The sequence below is a fragment of the Oryzias melastigma genome, linkage group LG11 (assembly GCF_002922805.2).
Source record: "Oryzias melastigma strain HK-1 linkage group LG11, ASM292280v2, whole genome shotgun sequence".
Taxonomy (NCBI): domain Eukaryota; kingdom Metazoa; phylum Chordata; class Actinopteri; order Beloniformes; family Adrianichthyidae; genus Oryzias; species Oryzias melastigma.
Window position 1 is genome coordinate 16,999,156 of NC_050522.1, and position 25,587 is coordinate 17,024,742.

The 25,587-nt window shown below is 38.5% G+C and overlaps 2 protein-coding genes across 7 annotated transcripts in view; both read left to right on the top strand.

Moving 5' to 3' along the window:
* Positions 1-9,513, top strand: part of clasp2 (cytoplasmic linker associated protein 2) — a 52,305-nt gene extending 42,792 nt beyond the window's left edge. The window contains 10 exon segments of the mRNA XM_024296341.1: positions 145-288; positions 2,139-2,282; positions 2,372-2,478; positions 2,622-2,763; positions 5,469-5,661; positions 5,747-5,940; positions 6,018-6,146; positions 6,255-6,461; positions 8,003-8,119; positions 8,231-9,513. Of these exon segments, the coding sequence (XP_024152109.1) occupies positions 145-288; positions 2,139-2,282; positions 2,372-2,478; positions 2,622-2,763; positions 5,469-5,661; positions 5,747-5,940; positions 6,018-6,146; positions 6,255-6,461; positions 8,003-8,119; positions 8,231-8,308 (1,455 nt within the window). The 3' untranslated portion in view covers positions 8,309-9,513.
* A 1,647-nt stretch (positions 9,514-11,160) lies between these two features.
* Positions 11,161-25,587, top strand: part of ubp1 (upstream binding protein 1) — a 19,713-nt gene continuing 5,286 nt past the window's right edge. The window contains exons 1-16 of one of the 6 annotated variants that reach the window (XM_024298133.2): positions 11,170-11,357; positions 11,591-12,594; positions 16,096-16,247; positions 18,437-18,513; positions 18,595-18,700; positions 18,793-18,899; positions 18,980-19,132; positions 19,226-19,336; positions 21,189-21,296; positions 21,468-21,574; positions 21,654-21,708; positions 22,078-22,171; positions 22,361-22,451; positions 22,568-22,686; positions 22,768-22,910; positions 25,467-25,518. In XM_024298133.2, the coding sequence (XP_024153901.1) occupies positions 12,479-12,594; positions 16,096-16,247; positions 18,437-18,513; positions 18,595-18,700; positions 18,793-18,899; positions 18,980-19,132; positions 19,226-19,336; positions 21,189-21,296; positions 21,468-21,574; positions 21,654-21,708; positions 22,078-22,171; positions 22,361-22,451; positions 22,568-22,686; positions 22,768-22,910; positions 25,467-25,518 (1,591 nt within the window). In that variant the 5' untranslated portion in view covers positions 11,170-11,357; positions 11,591-12,478. Of the gene's footprint in view, positions 11,358-11,590; positions 12,595-16,095; positions 16,248-18,436; positions 18,514-18,594; positions 18,701-18,792; positions 18,900-18,979; positions 19,133-19,225; positions 19,337-21,188; positions 21,297-21,467; positions 21,575-21,653; positions 21,724-22,077; positions 22,172-22,360; positions 22,452-22,567; positions 22,687-22,767; positions 22,911-25,466; positions 25,519-25,587 lie in introns of all 6 variants that reach the window. The other 5 variants (XM_036214215.1, XM_024298140.2, XM_024298157.2 and 2 more) reach the window with 5 other exon arrangements.

The window sequence follows — 25,587 nt, forward strand, 5'->3', positions numbered from 1 at the left end:
CATAAATGTTCTTCATTTCACGTGATTCATCAGAGACCGTGTGACTTCCAGGCCTGCAAGAGCCTGCTGTGGTTGTTGTGCACAGGTGTAAACACCACATTAACAAATTCATTAACAAAGTGTTGACATGTTTGTGTGTTTCAGGTGAAGGTGGCCATTCTGAAGTATATCGAGACCCTGACTCTACAGATGGAGGCCCCAGACTTTGTGAACTCCAGTGAAACCCGGCTGGCTGTCTCACGCATCATCACCTGGACGACTGAACCCAAGAGCTCCGATGTCAGAAAGGTGACTGATGCCTCACTGCAGTGCTCAGTGTTCATGAAAAACTCATCCAGCTGAGTTAATGCCGCACTGGAGGGTGTTATAAAATATCATAAACCAAACTTTTAAATTAAAAAATACACATGGATACAAAAAACAATGAAACCCAAAACTTGCACATATTATTCCCCCTCACACTTGTGGTGTTAAAATGTCAATAAGATGAACCAACAGCAGGTACGACAAAGTATCAACAAAAAAAAAAAAAAAAATTCAAATTTTTAAATCTAAAAAATGTACAAGAAAACAGTCATAACTGTTAAATTACAAGAATAAATTACAATTTTTATGACTTTAAAAGTTATAGGCTAAATTTGACTTTTTTCATGTAAATTTTCATGTTTTAAAGTTGTACATTTATTATTTTAAATCTCGTAAATTTACGAGAAAAAAGTTGCAAATTTAGGAGAAAAAAGTCTTACATTTGCAAGAAAAAAACGTAAATTAATGACAAAAGAACTAAAGTTGTCTGTTTTTCAGAGCTGTGCTTGAAGATGTTAGACGTGGAGCATCTTGTGAAGCTTTATTCCCAGATCGGTGTCAAAAACAAAGACATTCTGAACCTTTCAGAGACTCAAAATCAAATCAGAATTAGTGTAGCTGCTTTGTTCGGTTTTGGTAATGCGGAGTTTCATATGTAAAATAAAGAGCTCAGAGACACACGTTTGCTGAATCGCCACTTTATTCTGCCTTTTTTTTTCTAATACCCAGAAGACCATCCGCCACCTCACGTCATGTATCTGTCATCCACAGAAGGAAGAGTAAAGGAGAATGAAAACAGTGTTGCGTATGCCGCATTCTCCAGATGAAATGAAATGTTCTGTTTGAACACAAAACAACCAAGATGAATGAAATAATCTGTTAAATTAGCACAAGAACATTGAAAATTCCTAAAATTAGGCCTCTTCAGACTGAAGCATTACGCAGACTCGGAGGGGATTTTATTTTTCATGGAGGAAGTGGACAGCTGGCTTCATAAACGGCCTCCGCAGAAATCCTGCAAGTAGCTCATCAATGAATAAAACATTGATTAACTGTAAATCAAATAAATAAGCTTCCTAACATTTGTATTCATCTTACCTGTTGAAATCCAATATCCTTTTTACAGTTTAATGGATCTGCTGCTGCTCACGGTGTTCACTTGCTGGAATGTTGACTCACTTGCACTTAAATCTTGTAAATTTATGATAAAAAAGTTGTAAATGTACTACTTTAATCTTGTAATATTACTTATTTTTTTGGTGATGAATCCAAGCGCAACACTGGAAAAAAAACCCATTGGTTTAGTTTATAATCCCTAAACATTCTGATTGGCTGATTCAAAAGGAAAAAAACTCAAATATATTTTAACCAAAAAAAGTTGATAATTTGAACAACAGTAATGCTCAACAGAACTATGATTTTTACAGCATTTTTTGGTTTTTGTGTTTGCTTTTTGGTCACAAACATTTTGGTAACTTGTGCATATTAAATTTCTTTTTTTTAAATATCTATATATGTATTAGCACAAAGATTAAAAGCAGGCTAATATTAAACTTCAAACACAGTTTTGCTGCTATTAGGAAGTTTGTATTGAATTTAAAATTCTGATATATGATGCAAATACAAGAAGTTTTAGAAAGCTCCAGTTCTGATTCAAAACTAGACAGGAAAAAGCATTTTTAATGAATCATATTTGTAGCCTTATGTCACATTAAGTTTTTTTTTTTACAGCTATAACAAAAAAAAACAAAAAACTGTCATTAATTGTTTTAATATTTTGTTGCCTTCTTGCTTTAAAAAGTTTTAAAGTTGTTTTGTTTATTTTTTTCCAGGCAGCCCAGTCGGTGCTAATCGCCCTCTTCCAGCTGAACACTCCAGAGTTCACCATGCTGCTGGCAGCTCTTCCCAAAACCTTTCAGGATGGGGCTACCAAGCTGCTCCAGAACCATTTGAAGAACACGGGCAGTGTTGCACAGGTGAGTAAAGAGTCCGTTCACGTAACGACACAAAGCTTTGGGCACACAGCCTATGTGTCTAATCAATGTCATTTTTTTCCATTCGTCAGGCACCAATGGGCAGCCCGCTGACTCGCCACACTCCCCGATCGCCAGCCAGCTGGTCCAGTCCTGTCACTTCTCCTACCAACACCTCCCAGAACACCCCATCACCAAGGTAAAGTCCAAAGCATCTACCTGCAGACTCAGTGATAGTTCATTTGTGATTATAAATGCAGCTTTTTGCCCCGCACAAAATCACTAGAAACAAAGTTTTTGATTTTTTTTTTTTCTTTAACATTCAGTCTTCTGTCATTGCAGTGCATTTGACTATGACACAGAAAACATGAACTCGGAGGACATCTACAGCTCCCTCAAAGGTGTCACAGAGGCGATCCAGAATTTCAGCGTGCGCAGCCAAGAGGATATGAACGATCCAGTGCAACGGCGAGACGGAGAGGAGGTCAGTCAGATAGCAGGATGATGTATGGGAAACGGGGGCTGTGATATCAACCGTTTACTGCTGTAAAATATCCCTTGGGAGGTCTATTTTTATCTGTCTTTGATAAATTATTATCTGCATCGTGTGTTCTAAGTGTGATATTACACCACACTTGGTGTACTATAGTGTAAACCTGCTGTTTACTTATTGTTACTCATTTGTAGATGATAGTGTGAAGTCCAGCTGCTGCTTGACGCTATCAGTCATGAGTCCTGAAACATGGCAAGATACATGAAAGAACTGGGAGGCACACTTTGCTTTGCCTTTTTCTTTTTTTTTTTACTTGTGTCACAATTTTTCCACTGTTAAATATTTATTAGTATTTCAACACTTTTTTTCCTTCGTCTGTGAATGCAGAATCTCTATTCTTCCCTTTCAAAACAATAATTTCTAAATTTGCTAAAACAAAGGTCCATGAATTTGCTTGAGTAAAAGCAGCTTTAATACAGTTGCAATGTTGTAATCATTAAATAAATACAATTCACTATTTGATTACAATGAAAGATGTATTAATATTTAGGTAGAGTTTTTCTTTTAAGCCATACTCTAAAACAAAATGTCAGGTTTTGCCGCCAAATGGCGTTCTGGATGTTGGTCAGAGGTCACATCCCAATCTTTATTTTTTTATTCGACTCTGACCAACAATGTCATGAGAATTTCCAATATCAAATCAGAAAAAAGTATTTTATTTATTTATTTTTATCGACATTGCCAGAAGCATTATTTAGAAGACGGTCTTTCATTTGAAAGTAGACTATTTTTAACTAGTTCAAATATGCGTAACAGCTTTTTTTCAGATTTTTAGTAGACTCTAGCCAGAATTGCTAAAATATTCCTGCAACTAATAAAGATAAACACATATGTTGATCTGAAAAAAAACATTAAAATGCTGAGTCATGTTATTAACAAGTCGGCACTAAACCTACTAAGGTAAACTCTTTTTGAGTTCCTTATCTTGAGGAAAACAATCAAGTTTATGTATATATTTTGTAGAAACTCCATATAACCATTTTTAGTATGTTCAAATGTGTATGATGGGATGTAAATCAGGACAAATCTAGTTTAAAAATGAGTAAAAAGAAAAGCTATTTTAGATCAAAGTATTCTTTTCATTTTACTCTGACAGGTGCTAATAAGCAAGAATTTATTTCTATGGGTTCTAAGAAAAATTGTAATCCTATTTGTTTTCTTGGATTTGACACCAACATGTAGTTCATGTTACTGACATGTGATCCACTCCAGCAGCTCTGCAGGAACTGAGAGGCCTACTGTGCTGATGACTTAGAAATTAATCCTTTTTGGTCATTACTAAAGCTTACAGTCAACTTGATGGCTAAAAAGAGGATTTTATCATCAAAACTTGCTACATTCTTTTAGTGTTTTAGTTTGAGTACTGAGTAAGTACAAACGCTCGACTCCAGACGTGCCGTGTGTTCCCGCTGTAGTCCCGCCCACTGAGCCGGGACACTTATAAGGACATACTGTTCTCTCACGGAGGAGTGACCTCCTGACATTTCTCATGAGGTTCATCTGAAACCCAACCGGCCCTCATGTCATCAGCACATCTGACTCATCAGACTACAGCAGGGACGCTTCGCTTTGAGTGCTTTGGGTGTAAATATACATACACACAAACAGGAGTACCTTAGAACTCATCACCTCTCAATCGGGTCGAGTGTCAACCTCTGCGAAGTCGCAGGCTCTTATTTTTGTTATCATGCCAAGACAAAGTGGAGGCTTGTGTTTATCTTCATGGATTTATATTATCCTACAGTGGAAACCATGCTAGATAAGATCTCCTGAAATAGTTTTAAGTGCATTTTGACCTATTATGGAATTCCATAAAGGTGCAGACACGAGCTCTGTTGAGATTAATGCTTTCAAGTCGACTAGATTGATAAAATCCATTAATCAATCTGAATCTATTTAAGCTTAATAGATAAATAATCAATCCATAAAAGTAGAGATTGATCTAACGCATAATACTGAAGTCCACTAGCTTGATGCTAACGTATAATGGGATTTCCCATAGGACGGCTAATGCTAACACTCGGTTGACACAAACATACGTTGTTGACTAAATAAACATATTTATTTACTCACAAGCATGAATTTTTCAAACCGATGGCGTGGAGTAACCCCGCCCCTCTTCCCCTACCAGAGTAGAGTAGAGCGTCGGCAGCTTGTGAGCCGGCCGCGTATTTTCTAATCACAAATAAACTCTTTTGCAAACTGCATTTTTGAACTCCTCCTGATTCACGATGATTTGAATAAAGAAATACTCAGAAGTGCAATTTTATGCATAATTTTCTTAAAACATGTCCTCCATCATCAGAGAAATGCCACAGGAACATGTTTAGAGCATGATTTTGTGGGACATTTTTCCCTATGAACTGTATCTTTACATCATCTTGATATCAGAAAAATAAAGCAATGCTTTGTTGATCCACAGATGGGAGTTAAAAAAATGACCCTAATAGTCTCTAATGTTTCACATAATTTGTGTTGAATTGCAACAAATTTATTCTGAAGATAACCAGTGAGAATGTTTTATTTTCTGTGGTTATTTCGACATGAAAACATCTTAATTTCTTAAGTATTTTTAATTACCTTTGGTAATTTACAAGAAAATCTTCCAAAATCTTTAAATATGCCTCTTCTCTCAGGGCGGTGGAATGGACGGCAGAGTTTCAGACTTGGTAGATGGCGGCCGCATGGCTCTTGACAACAAGACGTCCCTCCTGAACACCCCGCTCCTGTCTTCCAGCCCCCGTGGGGCGCGGGAGCACTTCTCCGACTCCCCCTTTAAACACAGCCGCAAAGACACCAGCCTGGATGACTCGGCACATCTCACCGACGGTACCCCAAACCTTTCTCTGTCAGGAAATTACTGTTGGAGCCACACAGCCGATATCTTAATATCTTTTGCGCCGCCTCTCAACAGATAGCGGCCTGGACCAGTCAGAGCTCGTGGCTGAGCTCCTCAAAGAGTTGTCCAATCACAACGAGCGCATCGAGGAAAGGAAAGCGGCGCTGTGCGAGCTGCTGAAGTTGATCCGTGAAAACACGCTACAGGTGTGGGATGAGCACTTTAAGACGATCCTGCTTCTGCTGCTGGAGACGATGGGGGACAGAGAGGTACGCGCTCACAGGGAGTCTGCGTGTTAAGAAATCCGCTATTTTCCTCTGATCTTAAATCTCTTTCACTCCATTAGCACGTGATCCGAACACTAGCCTTACGGGTGCTTAGGGAGATTCTGAGTAAGCAGCCCTGGAGGTTCAAGAACTATGCAGAACTCACCATCATGAAGGCCCTGGAGGCTCACAAAGACCCTCACAAGGAGGTAACCCTCTTCGTTTTTACAGAACTCTGTTTAAAGCCCGTTTTAGTTGGTCTGATACAGCTGAGGCGTGAAATATGAAATGACACGTCCGCCTTTGTGTTTCTGAAGGTGGTACGAGCAGCGGAGGAGACGGCAGCCATGTTGGCGCTGTCCATCAGCCCTGAGCAGTGCATCAAAGTGCTGTGCCCCATCATCCAGTCCGCCGATTACCCCATCAACCTGGCTGCCATCAAGATGCAGACCAAGGTGGTGGAGCGGATCCCTCGAGAGGGTCTCGCCAGCATGTTACCCGAGATCGTTCCAGGACTTGTTCAGGTTAAAGACTTAAACATAAATTTACATTTTGTATATTTTTTAACTCTTTAAAAGTTACTAAATGTGTTTTCAGTTAACAAGATTGAAAGATAGCAGATCTCATGTATAAAGCTTAAGAGAGATTTGGCACTAAAATAATGTATATAGACAGATTCTATTACCAGGGCTGTAAGTATTCAAATAAACTTTTATACTTGCAATCTACTCCCAAAAATCTGAAAATGAATATTTGCGACGTCCAAGATTGCTGATTCGTAATTTTTAAAAGTATGGTAGAGTGTGGTAAAAAACAATTTTGGAACAATGTATTTGTTGCTTTGAAATGAAGAATAACCTAAAAAAAATAAGCCGTATGCGCAGCCCTGTCACCGGATGTAAATAAATCTTTAAAATTTTCCCGTTTTAAAAAATTTAACTTGTTTTACTGTTGAAAAAAAATGAGTTGTGCTCACTGACATAAGTTCTAAAAAAACAAACAAATTATCTTTAGCACCAGCTCCGGTAACTCTTAAACAGTTGACGCAATCAACGTAATTCCAGGGGATTCTGCACAGTTGTGAAGTGATTACGTAATCACTGTGAATCAGCAGATTCTGCTACAGAAAAATCGACTTTATACTGGCTTTGCACCAATATGCAACGCTTCAGAAGTGTTGCATAACTTTGTTTATAGAAAAAACTGAAGAGCATTTTCAAGATTTGTTGCTAAATGATCCAAAACAACAGCGATTTTTGTGTTTTTTATGTTTATGCTGAACTTAACCAGAAGATTGACTTTTTAAATGGTTGTGTTTTATCACTTTCGTTTATTCTGATCTCCTAATTAAAGATATGAATTATGGTGATTTTATATATATATATATATAATTTTAATTTGTATACATCTAATAAAAAGACAACTTAAAGCAACTGTAAAAACATATTTTAAAGTAAGAGTCGTGTTTTGATGTGTGAATTGTTGAGTTGCATTCATGCATCAAATCGGATCATCACCTTAGCAACGATCCACATCCCTTTCTGTATCAGAGAAACCACAAGTACCAGCATGCTTTACTTTTGTGCTTTTCTTGTACTGCAAAAACTGAATCTTAGGCCCTTTTTTCAAGAAAATTTCATTCATTTTCTGTCTTGCAAGACAAAAAAAATCTTATCAAGAAAGTTTTCTAATAGCAAAATAATCTTAGTTTTAGAAAACATAACTAGAATTTTTTTTCTTTCTCCATGTGCCAATGTGGCAAGAGTTTTTAGTTTTATTCTAAAGAGCCTGTTTTGCAATGTAGTTATGATTCTCAAAGCTAAAATTGACTTTTTATTTATAAATATAAATCAAAGCACACAAAAATCCAAACCACTACTCTAAAGTTTAAAAGAATAATCTGTAAACATGTAATTTTACTTCATCATGTACATTAGCAATCAAGTTCTGGATCATTATAAGCAAAAAATACATAAAAAGTGTCTATTTTTTAAATAAATAATTATAAAACAGAACTGGGACTGTCGAAATCTGATTTATTGACTTTATTTGTTTATTTTAACAGGGTTATGACAACTCTGAAAGCAGTGTGAGGAAAGCCTGCGTCTTCTGCTTAGTGGCCATTTATGCTGTTATAGGAGAAGACCTCAAACCACACTTAAGTCAGCTGTCCAGCAGCAAGGTGAGCTAGAGCTTCATTCACCTGAAATTTGCATGGAATTTTCCACTTTTAGCTGCTATATTGGATGTTTTTTTTCTGACGTGTCGACCATCGGGGGTCTTCTCTTTACAGCTGAAGCTGCTGAATCTGTACATCAAGCGCGCTCAGTCGGGCTCCAGCGGAGGGGACCCATCGACTGAAGCCCTATAGGAGATGCATCTACATTTCACAGGGCAACATGAGAACAAAACATCATCAGGTCACACCCAAACAGACGGATCCGAACTCTAAAAAGAAAAAAAAAATGCCAACTGCTTCACGTCAACAGCTGACGGTGACTCCATCCACACACCACCGGCATTTGTTTCCTCACTACAAGAAAAGGAAGGTTTTTGAGCGTCCGTTGTGATCTCAGACTGAACTTGTGCAGTCGCATACGCCACCAAGGTTTGTCACTCATCACTAAAGGATAACACGAGGAAAGGTTGATCCAGTTGGATCCCAACCATGTTATTAGCAAACGGTGCATATGCATGTCCTTATTTTTCTGGAATTTCAAATTCGTCAAACCCTGCGATGAATAAATAGTGCTGTAATTCTTTTTTTATTTTAATTTCCTTCTTGAACAATAAGAAACCGGGGGCCAGGTAGACAGGAATGTAAATGTACATTGTGTCATAGTTTGATTTTGTTTTACTGCAGTGTTTTTTTTTTAATACCTGGAATTTTCTTTCCACTCACACATTTGCTCAAACACCCTCCCTGACCAGCCTAAAAGGTACGAGCGGCCAAAACCCCCGCAGCTCTAACGCCACTCGAGGCAAAGCGGCTCCGACATTACCCCAAATGTAAGACCCGTTTCTATGCTTGGCTATGCATGAGACTTAATGTCAAGACTTTTTAATCGGGGTCAGAACCGTCCCACTGGGCTTTTAAAATGAAATGAACAATGTCCACCCCTTTCAGATCATCACGTCCTCCATTTCTTCCAGTCTAACTCGGATCAACTCACTTTCAAGCAACAATAGGGGGAAGATGAGTGCTTTATGACGGGATGTGGTCTATTATCACATAGTGTATCTATTAATGGTATTAAAATGGAATACCCCATAAACTATCATTTAAGAGAGTTCTCAGTGGAAAGGTGCACACACCTTTACCCCAAACATTTATTCATTTTTCCTCCCTCTGTCTCGGTTGTGCATGTTGTAGTCTCACTTTTTTTTTTTTTTTTTTTTCTCCAATGAGAAAATTGTAGAAATGTATTATTTCCAGGGCTGAAAAACACTTGTCTTTCACTTTTATCTTGTTCATGTCTTTCTTTCCTCTCATAACATTCTAGATTTCATTGTTGTATTCTCCGTGCATTTACAAAGCTGTGCTTTAAAATAAAGAACTTGTACAGATCAAAATGAGACATGAGTCGCTTGACTTTTTCATATGCAAATTTTAGTCTCCACACCGATTTTAAAGAGATTATCTTTTAATTTTTTTATATTTCTTTTGTCCATACACTGCAAGTTTTCCCACTTAAAAAGATGATCATCATAGATTTTCAGAGACTAAATGTAAGCACACAAATGTATAATTTTTAGTTGTGTTTTTTGTAGAATAATAAAGAAAATAAGCCTTTAGCTGCTATTATGGTCCATTCCTCCTTGCAGCTCTTCTCGAGAGCTGTGAAGTTTTGATGCTGTTGCTGGTCATTACAAAGTTTATACTCCGCAGAAACTGGCTCTACCACTCCATAACCCTGAAATGTTCTTATGTTGTTGCCCTGGTGATGTTTGTTATCATTGTCATACTGGAGGATCCAGCCATGTTTCACTCTCGATACTCTCACTAATGGAAGCATCGGTCCCATTCATCCTTTCCTTAAAATGGATCAGTCGTTCTGTCCCCTTTGCAGAAAAGCACTCCCAAACCATGATGTTTCCACCCCCATGCTTCACAATGGGTCTTGTTTTCTCAGATTCTTTTCCCTCAAAACACAATAAGTGGCCTTTATTGCAAAGAATTCCTCCCTTGTAGTTCTGATCTGGTTGAGCCTCAAGTAGAGGAATTTTTTCAGTGATCCTGTTTTTCTTTCATTTTCTAATAACTGCTCCAACAGTTTGTTTTTCTAACCAAGCTGCTTCCTTATGGTGGATTGGTTCATCGCAGTCCTTTCAGGTGTACATTCTTGTCCTTTGGTGTCCTTTGACAGCTCTTTGGTCTTGGTCATGATGGGGAAGTTGCAGTGTGACTCTTTAAGACTATGGACAGGTGTATTTTATACAGATAATCACCTCAAATATGAATACAGATAATAATGAGTGGACAATACAAGACCTCCTTAAAAGAGGATCAAACTTCTTGCTTGTTTGAAGGAAATAAATACTTATTTTCTGCACCATTGTACAAAAAATGTCATTAAAAATTGGATTTCCTTTCCTTTTTAACTCTCACAGTTAAAGTGAACATTACAAACCTCATCGTTTCACGTGGGGCAACTTGGAGAATCGGTGACTGCCAAATACTCACTTAAACGTTTGGGCTAATTCGAACAGGTGTAAAGGAAAATATTTTAGCCTTATGTAATATAGCTATTTGAGAAACGGGTGCTAAATTTCACATATGCATCTGTTCTGGTGGCTGTATATTTAGGAGCAGCTAAAGAGGGTACCACATAAACCCAGTGGCCCCCCTGACAGTCATCTTCTGTCATTTAATGCAAAGATAATGACTTGTGGAAGAAGTTGTTTTACCAAAATAAAAGCATTTTTTTGGAAACATATTTGACTTCAGAAAAGTTCAGCCTATTTGGTATAATTGGAAATAGGTTATTTGAACTTAGATAAATAAAAGCTTTTAAACTTTTATTATGTTATTGATAAAAAATTATATAGATTTAAAATGTCTATATATTTTTTTATTTTCTTTAGCTCTTTTTGGTGTTTATTTCCACTTTTTGGTGGAAAAAAACTCGAATTAGAACCGACTATAATTAAGCCACGAGGCGGGTCTTCTGATCGAGTCAAAATAGATGCGTGCTGGAAAACACTTTGCCACCCACAGACTCGACTGGTGGATAATTATTGACCAGACAGCGTGGAGCTGCAGGGAGGTGAACAGAGAGTCCTCGGATATGCATCAAACCCCTGGGTGCTGTTTGGACAGTCCACCGCAGCAGAAGTGAGGCGCAGGACATTATGTTGTTTTGGCCGCCCTACACTGAAAACTTCCAGCTTCAGAAAACCAGCGAGAGCTGCTTCACACGGTAAAAAATATATATATATAGTTTTTTTTTTATTATTATTTTACTCCAAAATGCTGTCAAAGTTGAGTTTCTGGGATGTTTTTCTGTAAACTTATTTTTCTTCTGCGTCAAAATAAACGCTTAACAGAATGACGTGCTTTTATTTTGTTGTTTTGCATAATACGAGCATGTTATTCGAGGGTGGTTGTATTCAGTTTTGGTGTTTGTTGACAACGATTGTAATTTTATCATAGTTCCTGGCTTGCAGAAGCACAGCCCGAGTCGGACACAATGACGGAAGCAGGGAGTCCTCTGATTGGCTGATCCTTCTGCGCTTGGCACAGGAGGCGGCTTCTGATTGGGCGGTTGCCGCCTTGGCATAATTCCCGGCGCTGGCAGTGGCAGTCCTGCAGACTAAACAGACTGAATGTTGCGGGAGCCATGTTGATGCCTGGTTCTGTGTCACAAGCTACATTTTGGATGGGTGGAGGACGCGGAAATCCTCAACGCTGAAGTCCACGACCGCGATGAAAAGACGGAATTGTTTTCGGATGGTACAGGGAGCGCCAGAAGAGAACGATTCTTAGGTCACCGGACAGCTGATGTGAAGTAAAGTTGATGCTACTTAGCTTGTTAGCCGGGTAGCAACAGCTGGGCGGACGCTATGAGGGATGCAGCTTGTGGATTATAAGGATAAAATCTCTCAAGATTGTTGATAGTATGGTAGCTCCGCTGTTTGGAGGCTCGACCTGAAGACTTTCGGGGTTGAAAAGGTCCCGCTAGCTGGCTAAGCTATCTTTGTAAAGTTAGCTGCTAGCTAACGTTAGCATGCTGACAATTAGCCCGCATCTTCTGTCACGACCAACTATTTAACCGAGTGAGGTCTACATGGTTGTTGCTTTCGGGTGGAACAGCGCACCGTATGGAAAGATAATCACCCGAAAGCTCGCTAGAAATATGGGATCAAATTCAGCCACCTCCAGCCTAGCTTGCCAAGGTGAGGCTAACGGGCTAGCAGCATAACTTTCCTCTTGCGGTATCGCTCGGAGCTGCAGAGCCCGTCTCTTCTCCAGCCCACGTCTAATACCTGAAGCAAGCTGGCGGCCCTCCGAGTTGAAGCCGAGGACAAGGAGCTGGGGCCAATGGCCTGGGTTCTGAAGATAGACGACGCCACCATTGAGTCGGGGCTGGTTCATGACTTCGATGCTAGCCTGTCTGGCATCGGTCAGGAGCTGGGAGCTGGAGCCTACAGCATGAGGTTAGAGATGGACTCCGCATGCTAACCACAGCTCAACACTGTGTTTCAAACGCGGGTGAAAACGCTGCCTTGAAGCCCTAAGGTCACACTCAACCCCCGCGTTGCCCCCTTTGTGCTGGGTGGAATGACTCTTTGTTTTGGGATTTGGGTTTAACAGTCTCTGCAGGGCGCCACTGCATGGAACTAAATCATTCTATTAATCCACACAATCAAGAAACAAACACAGTAACAGTAGGAAGAAAGTATTGGAGGATTTATATTGAAGATGTTAACTTATCATTTCAGAGGAGATATTATAAAATCCAACATTTACAGTATATTTTTGTATTTATTTGACAGTTTTTCCATCGCTTTCCTATGAGGGAAATTGATGTGATGAATATTTTTCTCTCTAGAGGAGCTTGAAATTCCTTAATTAATTGACTTTATTTTTTAATGATCAAAATGTGGTACTAATAGGGGGCTATTTATTATTATTTAGCAATAACTACCACCTTTTTGCACACTGTAGCTGTGTCATGTGACTTCCTGTCAGCAATTTTTTAGTGTTGGTCACATTTTAAAGGACCTATACCATGATTATCTTAAACCTCTGAGAGTAAACTATATCCATATATACAGTATGATCGTATATTACCTTTGGCACACAAAATAACAAATTATTTATGAAATATTAGTTATTTTTGTGGTCTCTTTCCATAACCGGAAGTAAAATGCCACTATCTAATTGTGGGTCCCTCCTATTTCATGACGCGAGCCTTGGCAGCATGTCTGCTGCATTTCTCCCACGAAACAAGCATCCATTTTTGTAAAGATGGATGTACATACTGTATATCTGCCTTTAGTAGCCCCCACGTTCACAGACAGAATGGCGTTGGCTAATGGATTAATTTTGCAATGAAATTCAGTCAAGAAATGCGGGCAACAACACAAGATAAATATTTCAGGATTTATTGAAATGATGAGAACATTGTTTTGATTAGAACTGACTGAACGTTTCTGTTATCTGTATCAAATCATTTTTCCGGAGACACTCGTACGTTTCTGCCTTTGTTCGGTAATCCATGTTCAAACCAGTTCTTCTAATTCGTCACTCGGTTTTAGTTGTGGTGCAGATTCCTCATCTGAATGTTCTTTGGCGTACGCCACCACACAAAGTTTTAACGCAAAACCGAATGAGCGAGTGACCAACGCCACACAACACTCAGCTCACAAGTGTGTGTTTGTGGTAGCTTCAGGGGCGGAGCCTGCAGCGCAGTCTTCCTGCAAAGGGGTGTTATCACTGGTCTACGTCACATTAAGGACCCGCTCGTTTTCGTCTGTATGGGAGGGGCTGCTGCGTAGATTTTTAGAGGATTATTCAGAAATTCATGAACTGATCAAAATACAGCTTTATAATGAGGAATGAACACTATAATGCACTTAAAAGCTCAAAAGGTAGATTTTTCATGGTATAGGACATTTAAAGGGATCTTTTAATTAGGATTATGCTGGGGGGGGTGTCTAAATTTTAAAAAAGTAGTTTTTTGGATATAGTTGCTGGAGAGTTCATCAGAAATTTGCTTCTGAGTCATGAGCATGACTGTAGGGGTGGAGTAAGCCTGCCCCTGCTTCCCGACATCCTTCACTTTACACTAGCTTACAACTTCCACGCCCCACACTAACATTAGCGGTGCAACAAAAATGGCAAGCAATATTGGCGCTATCCAGGCTTGCGGTTTTGAACCAGAAGCCAATTCAGACGAGGAAAATTAAGACTTGCATGAATCTAGTCGTCTATAAGCTGATGGAGCGGCGCAGGGAGCTTGTGACCCTCCAGTTGTAGCACCTATGTCAATGCTACAAACTTTTTCCAACTGCTTTTTTTTTCGTCTACTCCTGATTCACAACAATTTACATAAAATACTAAGAAATACAATTTTAAGCCTTTCTTTAAATATGTCGTCCCTCATGAGAACATGTTAAAGAGTGTTAAAGAATGGATGTATGTTGAAGATTTCCTTTTATGGTTTTTAAATAATGAAAAGACTTTTTGGTCAAAAAAACATCAGCTCTGGGATTTAAGGGAACGAGCATGTGAGAGTCCCCCCTCCAGCCTCCCCTAAAGGATTTTGACGAATGTGCTTCAGCGTGGAACAAGTCAGGTCAGGTGACGACTTAAGTACAGCGAATGACCAGATTCTTCTATTCAGACATTTTTTCAGTCATATTTCAGAATGATGGAGTCAGGAAGCATCAATGGGAAAATAGTTGGGGCTTTTATTTTCCTAAGGAAGTGAATATGAATCTTATTTATTCACTGTCATTTGGCAGGCTTAGAGAGGCCCTTTGTGTAGCAGGTCAGTGGGGGCATATTTCCATGAAGGGGTCAAATCCCTCCATGGATAAGCATGTCTTATCACCAACGCTCTTGTCCATCTGCTCTGAGTGCCAGCTGCGTATATGAGTACGGGCAAGTTCACAGTACAGAATTTCTGGTATGCCTGTAAGTCAATTAGCCAAAACACAGCTTGTTATCTGTGATACGGAGGGAGTGTTTGAAGTCAGCAGCCGTTAGGAACAGAATGTCTCCACGTGTTTGCCTGAAATGCTCTCCTTGAATTTCAGGAATCGGCTGTGGGGTGAGGGCAGGGTTAGCGTGGCTCGGCAGGACCGCGTTACACGCGTTGGCACCAAATGAAAACGCCCACAAGAGATTAAATCTAGTGAATAACTGCTGCAGTTTCAAAGACGTGGTGCTAAGTAGGAGTCCAGTATGACTGATTTTATTTCCCAAAATGGCACTCGAAACCACGGAGGGTCTAATGTCCACTTTGCACCCTCAGTCACCCCTGCTGTGTTCCTCAGTGTAAGTTGAGAGGAGGCGGGTCTAAAGCTGCTGCCAAGTGTGAGAGATAATTGATGTTAGTGGTTCAGGCCGTCTCTGGATGTTCTGTTTGTTTAACCTGCAGCAGTCCCACGCAGGACTGAGTCCACTCCCATGTCGATTCACACTTTCATAAATCAGTTTCCGATGTGACTGAATGCCAAATGATTTGTCCAATTCTCCCTCTAAAACTCATTTTGATTAGTTTTAAAGCGGTTTTCACATTAGTTCATTATTCAAACTGAGAAAAAGTGGAAAATTAATTAATAAAACTGTGAAATCCCAACAAAAACTATTGGAAAATGTTTTTTTTTTAATGCAGTTAATGGCTTTAAATTGAATCAATTTATGGATAAGATGAAGTGATATTGCGTTTTTTAGGTGAAGCTTGAACCTACCAGATAGTTTGTTTATTCACCTTTAACTATAAAATCAGGAATGTTTTTTTCAAATAATTTCCCACTTAATTTTTTTTTGTACTGAAAAATGATCAAAAATATTTGGGTATAAATTATTGCAATTTACTGGCTGTTTGGTTTTGCATAGATCATCAGGTGGGTCACTGGGTTGGTTAAAGTAAATTAAAGTAATAAATTGCTGGTTGAACTCCTCTTTCTCGTCTCTTTGCGTCCCAGCGATGTGTTGGCTCTGCCGATCTTCAAGCAGGAGGACTCCAGCCTCCCCCCCGAGAACGAGACCAAAAACCCCCCATTCCAGTATGTGCTGTGCGCCGCCACCTCGCCCGCCGTCAAGCTGCACGAGGAGACCCTCACATACCTGAACCAAGGTGATGCCATGTAGTCATTCAGCCTCTGCTGCAGTCCTGGTTTATTTCTTGTGACACATCCGTCATCAAGTCAGATTTTATGCACCGTAAAACGGTTATTTACATATTTCTTATTTACATTTTCATAACAAAAATGTTCTGTGTGTCACGTAGAATCTCATATATGAATCCATTTTTAGGTTCATTCATATCTTTGCAGTAGTTTGTTTTTTCCAAATCATCCCATTAACTCATTTACATTTTTCTGAATCAGTCTTCTTATAGAATATAAAATTTCTAGTATTATATTTATAACATAATTAATTAGATAAATCTTGTTTTTACCCCCAAACTGGTCTAGACTTTTAAAAGAATGTCCTATAATAGATTCGACTTTTACATGTCTTCTTAGAGTTGTTGCATATCTATGCTGCCAGGTTTTCTGGGAAAAAAACAGACAAATAACCTTCCAAAAAATAAAAAATAAAACGTAGTTTTGAAATAACAATTAATTGTAATATTTACTAAAACATATATTTTTTTTAGGTTTCTCCTCAGTTCGCACCAATAAACCCCCTATTTGCTCAGTAAGATCTACAGACTGACTGCTTATATGGATTTTGTTACTCGTTTATTTTAATATTGTTAGTAGTAAATCCAAATCTTATTTTTGTAGAAATGGAAGAGCTAAAAGATATCAGTCAAACTGTTAGGAAGTAAACAGAAAATGTGTGTTCAGAGCAGTAAATCTGAGCTATAAAAGTGGTTAATCCATTACTACTGGAGGAGTCCAAATAATCTGGTTGTAATTTTAGAAGAACAAAGGTTTTTCAAGACCTTTGCCCTCCGGTTCAACTCCTCCAGTTCAATTTGACTTGCTTGAGAACTCACTCCGTTTTGGCGTCTGGATAACTGGCTCAGGAATAAGCTCGCCTTTTTTAACGGCGCTGATAAGATCTCCTCCTCAACACCTGAGCAGCTGCTGTTGTATAAAAGACAATCGCACAAGTAAACCACCAACAAAGGTGGTAACTTGAGGCCTCCTCCACTGTTAAATGATAATCTTTTCCTGCCTTCTGTAAGCCTGGTTTTTGTTGGTGTTCTTTGTTTTAATGACATTGTTCCTTAAGCATGAGGTGCAGGTGGAACGCTGATTCTCAAGCTGCAGACGTGACTGTTTACAAGTTTCAATCCCCATCATTTACACCTGAAGCCTCTCGACTAGAGTTGGAGGGTCCTTTCCTTAAACCTCATTTATTTAACCTGAATGGGTTGTACATTTAATTTTTTTTTTATCTTAATCTAAATCTTAATGAATCAGAAGTTCATTTAGATTAAAAAAAACTCATAACTGTTGGAATTCCTGCTGATGAATTAGATTTCTGCATGAACAGTTTTCAGTGTAAAAGCATTTTCTGATGGATTTACAGCTGTAGCACTCATCGACTCAGAATTAAGGAAAACCGTGTAGATAGGAGCGTCCTCCTTTACACTGTCGTTGAAAACGGCATGTTTTTATATCTGCTAAACCTGGTGATTTTCCTTTATTTATTTGATATTTTTTACTACATATGAGACTTTTTTTTTTTAACTATGGATTTTTTTTTTACTGAAGTTGTCCATAAACACAAAATAAAAGGTTTATACTCCCACTCCAATCATCTTTTGATTTATTTTAAAAGCGTTCCCAGTCGTCTTTTAAATATGATTTTGCCGTTTTTAGCTAAAATAAAAATAATTTTCTAGGACATAGTTTCTTGTCATTTTTCTCTGTAACACGCAGTGATTCCTCATTTATCGCATGAGTTATGTTGTAAATTTAACCTACAATAAGCGAAATCCCCAGAGTTGAATTAAATAGACGTTTTAAAAGCTGTAAAACCCCTCACTCAGACAGACATAAACATTTTCACACTTTTTTAACTCTCTGTGTAAACTATCATGAATAATAAGTCCCATATTACAGAATAAAATGAAAGATCAACCAAAGATTTATGTAGATTTGAGAAGATGATCACATTCTATATTGCAGATTGACAAGAGCTATAACCAATCAGGATGCAGAGCACTGTTTAAAAAAAAAGCATGCAAAATTGCACAAAAACAAAACAACTGCGATATTGCAAGGGAACTCAGTACATTTGTACACTGAATATTTGTGAGGTGTCATTACCAGGTGGAGGGTTCATTTAAATGACTCTCTCTCTCAGGCCAGTCTTATGAGGTGCGGATGTTGGACAACAGGAAGCCGGGGGAGCTGCCGGAGCTCAGCAACAAGATGGTGAAGGTGAGTAGACTTTCAGATCCTGTAGAAGCTTCCGATTCTACAAAAATGCGTATTAAATACGTGTCGTGTGTCTGTTTGAAGAGTATAGTGCGAGTAGTGTTTCACGACCGACGGCTGCAGTACACGGAGCACCAGCAGCTGGAGGGCTGGAAATGGAATCGCCCTGGCGACCGCCTCCTTGACATCGGTACAGTTTGCTGGCTGAATGTTAGCTCGGGCTGTCATGTGGGATGCTCGGGTCAATAATCTTTATGGATGTTTTATTTGTGTGTGTGACAGACATCCCCATGTCTGTGGGCATTGTGGAGCCAAAGACTCACCCCTCCCAGCTCAACGCTGCAGAGTTTTTGTGGGACATAAACAAAAGAGCCTCTGTTTTTGTGCAGGTAACGAAAGCTCTCACCAAGCAAATCCCATTAATCAGATCTTATGACAATCATATATTTTGGTTTTTTTGCTCCTGAAGGTGCACTGCATCAGCACAGAGTTCACTCCCAGGAAGCACGGGGGCGAGAAGGGCGTCCCGTTTCGAATCCAGATCGACACATTTTCCCAGGGAGAATGCGGCGAGTACACTGAGCACCTTCATTCTGCCTCCTGCCAAATCAAAGTCTTTAAGGTGTGCACTTTGACACGTGGATAAACACTAGAGTACCGCCATTGTCAAGTGTCACGCCGTCCTCACAACGGATGCTTTCTCCATTTTCCTTAGCCAAAGGGGGCGGACCGTAAACAAAAGACAGACCGGGAAAAGATGGAGAAACGCAGCGCTCAAGAAAAGGAAAAGTACCAGCCTTCCTATGATACCACTGTCTTATCAGAGGTCAGTGAACAAACTCTGTTTGTCGTGAGGAAGCAAAGTTTGTGGCTTTTGCACAAACTGTGGTTCAGTAGTAATAAACAGCTTCTAAAGTTTCTATATGAAACATGTCTGCATTAAGAGAAGCTTAAAAGTAGATCCATTCAAACTTGAAATCATGATGTCAACAGTTAGATCGCAATTAATTACATATTTTTGGCTCCTTTTAATAATATGAGTATTAAATCCCACTTTTTTTGTTTTAATCTTCAGTAAAAAGGCAGAAATCTCATTAAATATTGCTGTTTATTTAAAATACACACGGAAAGCATAAAATGTCAGACACCATAAAATAATTAGAGTTTCTATGATCTTGAACATCAAATGTACTACATTACCCAGCATCTTCTGGTGAATTCATTGAGACCCCCTGAAGGTTTAAATGTGCCTCCCACATGTAGCCATTTATAGAGCACTAATCAGTGATGTAACAGTGGAAGTGGGGGGGTGAGAAGGAAAATAACAATCAGCTATACTGCATGTATTGTTTTTGCTTCTGTTAGTCATTTTATTGTCACTGATCTGATTTATTTTTTATTGTTTGATATTCAAACTCCAAATTTTTTTTTTAAAACAGATGTTATACAGGGCTTTAAAGTCTTGTTGACTTTAAATAATAATAATTTGTAAAGACTGTAAAGACATTTTTTTGTGGAAAGTGACAAACACCTTTTCCCTTTTTGACTTGGTGCTTTAAAACTTGAAAAAAGTTTTTGTTTTTTTTCTAAAAAACACAACATTATTATTATATATTAATAAATAACAATCCAGCATGCAGGCGTCATCCTTTTTAACATTTTATGAGGATTTTTTCTGTTTCCTGTTTGAGGAGCACACTTTAAATTGATTAAAAACTCTTTTTTTAAAAGACCTTCTCTGTCAAACTCATTAATTTATACAGTCTTTGGTTAGATACAGTGCAAATTACAGTAAAATAAAAGGATTTAAGATAGTTCTGTTAAGCTTAAGTTGAGTATATAGTTTGCAAGTGATGTACTTGCATGAAACAACCATCCCTTCTGTCCAGAAACGAGCATTTTTGTTCTTTTAGAGCCAATAGTTTTACTTTCTACTCAACATTAACACTTTCTTTATAATGTTACAATAAATAGGCTTCCTTGTGTGAATTATTTTGCCATAATGACATGTAGTTTTTACTTGAAGATGTTTTTAAATTTACAAATTAACATTTTACATTTTTAGCATTTTGTGCTATAAGCATTTTTATAAGACAATATGATTGTTGTAGAAAAAATACTCCTGTGCCTCAAGTAATTGATCTGTAAAACTGCATTTATCTACATTTGATAGATTTTTACTCGATTTAATTCACCCAATAAAAAGTATTTGTCATAAAAAATAGGTCAAAATATGACAACACGTGATTAATTACAGTAGTTATTTATTTTCAACTGTGGTTTATGTAACAAAATGGAAAATAAAACGTACCGTAGGAAGATCCTAAAAACATGCTAAAGAAACTACTGAAAAAATTAGGAATTTGAGACAAAAAATTCCTAAAAAATAATAATAATAATAATGATACTGGAGACTTTGCCTTTGGTACCCATTGTACCCATGACACTCAGAAAAACTCAACATTTTGAATATCTTGAAAATACTTCTGCTTGGGTGAAATCACCTGGCGATAGTGCTCTGGGGTAAATTAAAAGAGGAGTTTATTTCAAAAGAAATCCAACAGTGAGAGTAAACCCCCTCCGGTTGAATTTCCTGTTAGCTATCGGCCATTTTCCCTGGTTATTCCGGGGTTGTGTGTGTTGGACGCTGGCTGGTTAACCTGTGTGTCTGCATGCAGACGAGACTTGAACCCGTCATTGAGGAAGCAGGCGACCACGAGCTGAAAAAGTCCAGCAAACGGACTCTTCCCGCTGACTGTGGCGACTCCTTGGCCAAGAGAGGCAGTGTAAGCACCATGCTCTCCTCTCCCATCTGCCGTCCTCCCTCTTTTCTTAGATTACTTTGGGTGCTAAGGAGTGTAACTTCTCTCAGATCTCATGTCCATGTCTGCAGCTTCTATGGTAGCTTCGTTTTTCCGTTTCGGTAAGGATTTATGTTTGTGCCACTTTTCACCCAGTGCTCCCCGTGGCCAGACACCCCCTACGTCAGCACCAACCAGGCAGCTACCCCCACATTTACCTCCACACCTTTGTCCACCTACACCGCCTCCTCAGTACTTGACAGGTAATTCAATCTTCTGCTTTAGAAACACAACACTTTCTCTGAAAGGTAACTATTTTAATTATCTTTTTGCCTTTTTTAGCGACTCTTCTTCTCCCAATCACCAGGCAGACCCTGGTAGCCATGGCAACTCGGAGGTCAGAGAAGCAAAGGTTTTTACACATTTGTTTCTGAGAAAATTCAAGGTTTGGGGTTATTATGAAAGCTTTAAATATAGTATTCATCTGTTAATAAGGGAGCTATTTATCAACTTTCCCATTTAGTGATAAAGAATGAAATTGTGCCATTTTGGCCTTTTTCCTGCTAATTGTGTTCCTCCCATAAACTTTTTTTTCTATTTAATAAGATAAGCTTTTCACAATAAAAGCTTTACAGTACAAAAGATTCCTAAATGACGTTTAGGTATCAAACTTCCTGTTTTCCTGGAGTTGCAGAATGAGGGTTTTAGGTTTGAGCCATCTGTAAAAACGTTATTTTAACATTCATGATGTGGTTCCCATATGCAGCAGCTGAGCCCCACTGCCTCAATACAGGAAACGCAGAAGTGGCTGCTGAAAAACCGCTTCAGCTCCTACACTCGGCTCTTCTCTCACTTCTCAGGTAAGTGTGTGTTCACCTTTGTGCAGGCACGAAAGATTAGATACCACCGTGATAAACTAGTACTACAGGGTGACTTGTTGCCTCCCCTAATACATAAGTGTGAATGGCTTATTTCATTTATTTTTATTGTGTTTTAATAGAAAATTGCTGTTTAAGTGTTTGATTTTTTTGAGTTTTGTTTATTCTAAGGTTCAGATTTGTTAAAGTTAACCCGGGACGACCTGGTCCAGATCTGTGGTCCAGCAGATGGAATCCGACTATTCAATGCACTCAAATCCAGGTGTGTGTTTTCAACGCTCCTTTATGTGCACGGACAACAAAACACACACAAACAAAATGTTCCCATCCCCAGCAGGGAGTGTCCTTTGCTGTGTAAACCGATCACTGTGTTTGCAGGTCAGTGCGTCCCAGGTTGACTGTGTACGTCTGCAGAGAGTCCCCTCAGCAGAGCCCCCTGCTGGAGAGACACTGCACCAGCGAAAATGGCGAAGACGGCGTCTCCCCTCGTTTACACGGTGAGACAAACGGTTAAGGATCCTGTAAAGGGGGGGTTTTGCATGGCTCTAAAATCCAAACTCGCCTCTTGTCTTCTGCAGTGTACCACGCTCTGTACTTAGAGGATCTCACGGCTGCAGAACTCATCAGGAAGATGGCGTGTGTGTGCAGCATTCCACTGGGAAAGATCAACCAGGTCTACAGACAGGGTCCTACAGGCATTCACATCCTGCTGAGTGACCAGGTACAAGCACATGGGCTTTAACTGTTAGGACTGTCTGTTCTATTCAAATGCTTGAACTTTATTTCACACTTTCAACGGATAACAGGTGTGCTAACAGACTTGTGAGTAGCATAGGGAAGTGAAAACTTTATATAGACTGATTGGAGAAGTTCATTCTCTACTTATTGCCAGCAGTGTGTTGAAACTCACTGAACTTTTATCAGTGTAGCTGTGAAATGGACTTTGAGGAAAGTTGGAACAGATTTTAAAATCGTGTTTTTAGGGTTTTTAATGTGTTCTTGTAGCGTTTTTAAGATGATATATAAAGGAATTTAAGGTTTCTTTATTCAAATTTAGATGAATCAGCAGGACAGCAGAGGCTAACTATCACACTAACAATCGCACAAATTCGGCGGTGAGTTTTAACAATTCGGCAGACACTAGATCCTGGAAAACAACACAAGTTTTTTGATTTAGGCTAAAACTCCTGTTTTTTAAAAGATCCTTTAAAAATAGATAAAAATGTGATTGAAATGGGATTTTCAAAAGTTATGAATTAACCTTGAAAAAATAAACTCTGGAGAGCATTAATGTGTGAGATCCAGCAGTGATGAACACAAAGAACTGGGCATCTCTGCTTTGTTCATGGAATAAGGTACTAAATTAAAGACCAAAACTCCTTAAGTTCAAATCTATTAGCTGTTGTTTTGGATCAACCCCTTGAAACATTTGATTCAAAAAGAGTCAATAAAAAGAAGCAAAACACCAATTAAGTCCTCTCATTCCAGCTTCTTCATCAGTGTGGCAACTTTGTGCTTTATGAATTGAATACGACATTCATTCACAGCTACATTTAGGCTTTAAGGCCTTTTGGAAGTGACAGAATTAAGTGCTTACAGGGTTGAAAATTCAGAGCAAATTAACAGCAGGAGATGCAGTTTATCCGCAGACGCTCAATTTACTCAAATGTGCTGCAGCAGGTGACTAATGCAGATGACATTGGAGATAAAAGCAAAAACAGCATTTTCTACTCTGAACAAGTCATTAAGTTTCTTGGAATTCTGGTGCAACAGTCAAGAAGTATTTATTTAAATACAGAAAATTCAGTTTTTCTTTTTCTCCGTCTGCTTTCCTGGAAATTAAATGATTATCAGATGCTTAAAGTAGCCAGAAGAAAAGATAAGTTCAGTTTTCTACTAAATTAAAAGGTTTATTTTACACCTAAAAATGAGCAGAAGTGGGAAATATATAGATTTTTTTTATTAAATTAAGCATAAATTGATTTAAACTTGAAAACAGGATGGGAATTAATAAAGAGCATATGTACTTCTTTACAAACTTTTTATTGTACATAGAATGAAAATGCTCTTAAGTGCTGTGCAGAAATTACTTGTTTTATCTCTTTCAATGAAAAAGAAAAAGGTCCCCCTTTTATTTGTTCCATATTGCTTGTCATAGTTCATTTTTTAAGAAAAAAAAAAGGCTGTTTGATTTGATTTTGATCCCCTTTCGACACAAAAACTAAGTAGCTGGATGGGTTAGTGGGCTGTGTGCAGGAAACCTGGGTCCAATCCCCAGGCCGTGCATTGAACTTAATCCAGTGTGGGTCCTTGAGCAAGACCCTTGGCACTGCTGCCTAACTGGGTTCCCAAGTGCCTTGCAAATACAGGGTTTTGTCAGGAAGGGTATCTGGTGTAAAAACTCTCTGCCAAATCACCAGTGCGAAGCAGTGAAAGCTGTTTAGCTGTGGCGACCCTTAATGGGATAAGCTGAAAGGTCAATAACAACTTTTAAAAGGACACAAACCTGCTCTTTTAAAAAGAATTTCCTCTATTGTCATTGTTTGCACAATGAAATCATGATGTTCTCAAGTTGTTTAAATGCATTTACATTAGGAGTAGAAATGCAAATAAATTTAAATGTCAAATATAAAAAAATCTGAAATATATAGTCTGAAAATATGTTCATACCGAAGGTTAATAACTGTGTTTGTAACCATAGTGATGATACTATTGAACTTATACATAATAAAGAGCCTATAAATGCACATGATTGTTTAACTGAATTAATCAGATGATTTTTCACTTTTCTGAACCAAATTTTGATTATGTTGTTATCGATACACTGTTTTTTGGGTTTTTTTTTTTAGTTTTGTTTAGTATCAGCAGGTCGACAGCTCTGTGGAAAAAAAACAGTCCCTAAAGTAACAGTGTCAAGTGCCAATAAAAACATTTTTACCTTTTTTATTTTTTCTGCTGTTAACATCTTTCACTGTAGCACCTTCATTTATTAGAGTAAATAAACAGACTGAAAAAATGCTGGAAGTCTAGAAATTTCAAATCTCAAGCCAAATCTGCTTAAAGCAATTTATAGAGCTATTCAGAGGAGAGATGGTGAAAGGATGCTGAGGTTGGAGGAGGTCCACACAGGAAGTGAAAGAGGACACTTAAAAAGGAGGTTTATGACGAGAAAGCACTGAAATAGAACAAACACAATCGTTTCTTCAGAAAAGTTTCTTAGTTGCTCAGTTGTTTTATTGATTTACTTTGTGTAAAACTTCTTTTTTTTTTCCTCCAGATGGTTTACAACTTGCCTGACGAGAGCTGTTTCTTAATCAGCACTGTTAAAGGTCAGCTCCTAAACCTTTTAAAACGAGCAGTCTCGCGCATCAAAACCGCCGTCTGTCGTCACTTTCGGG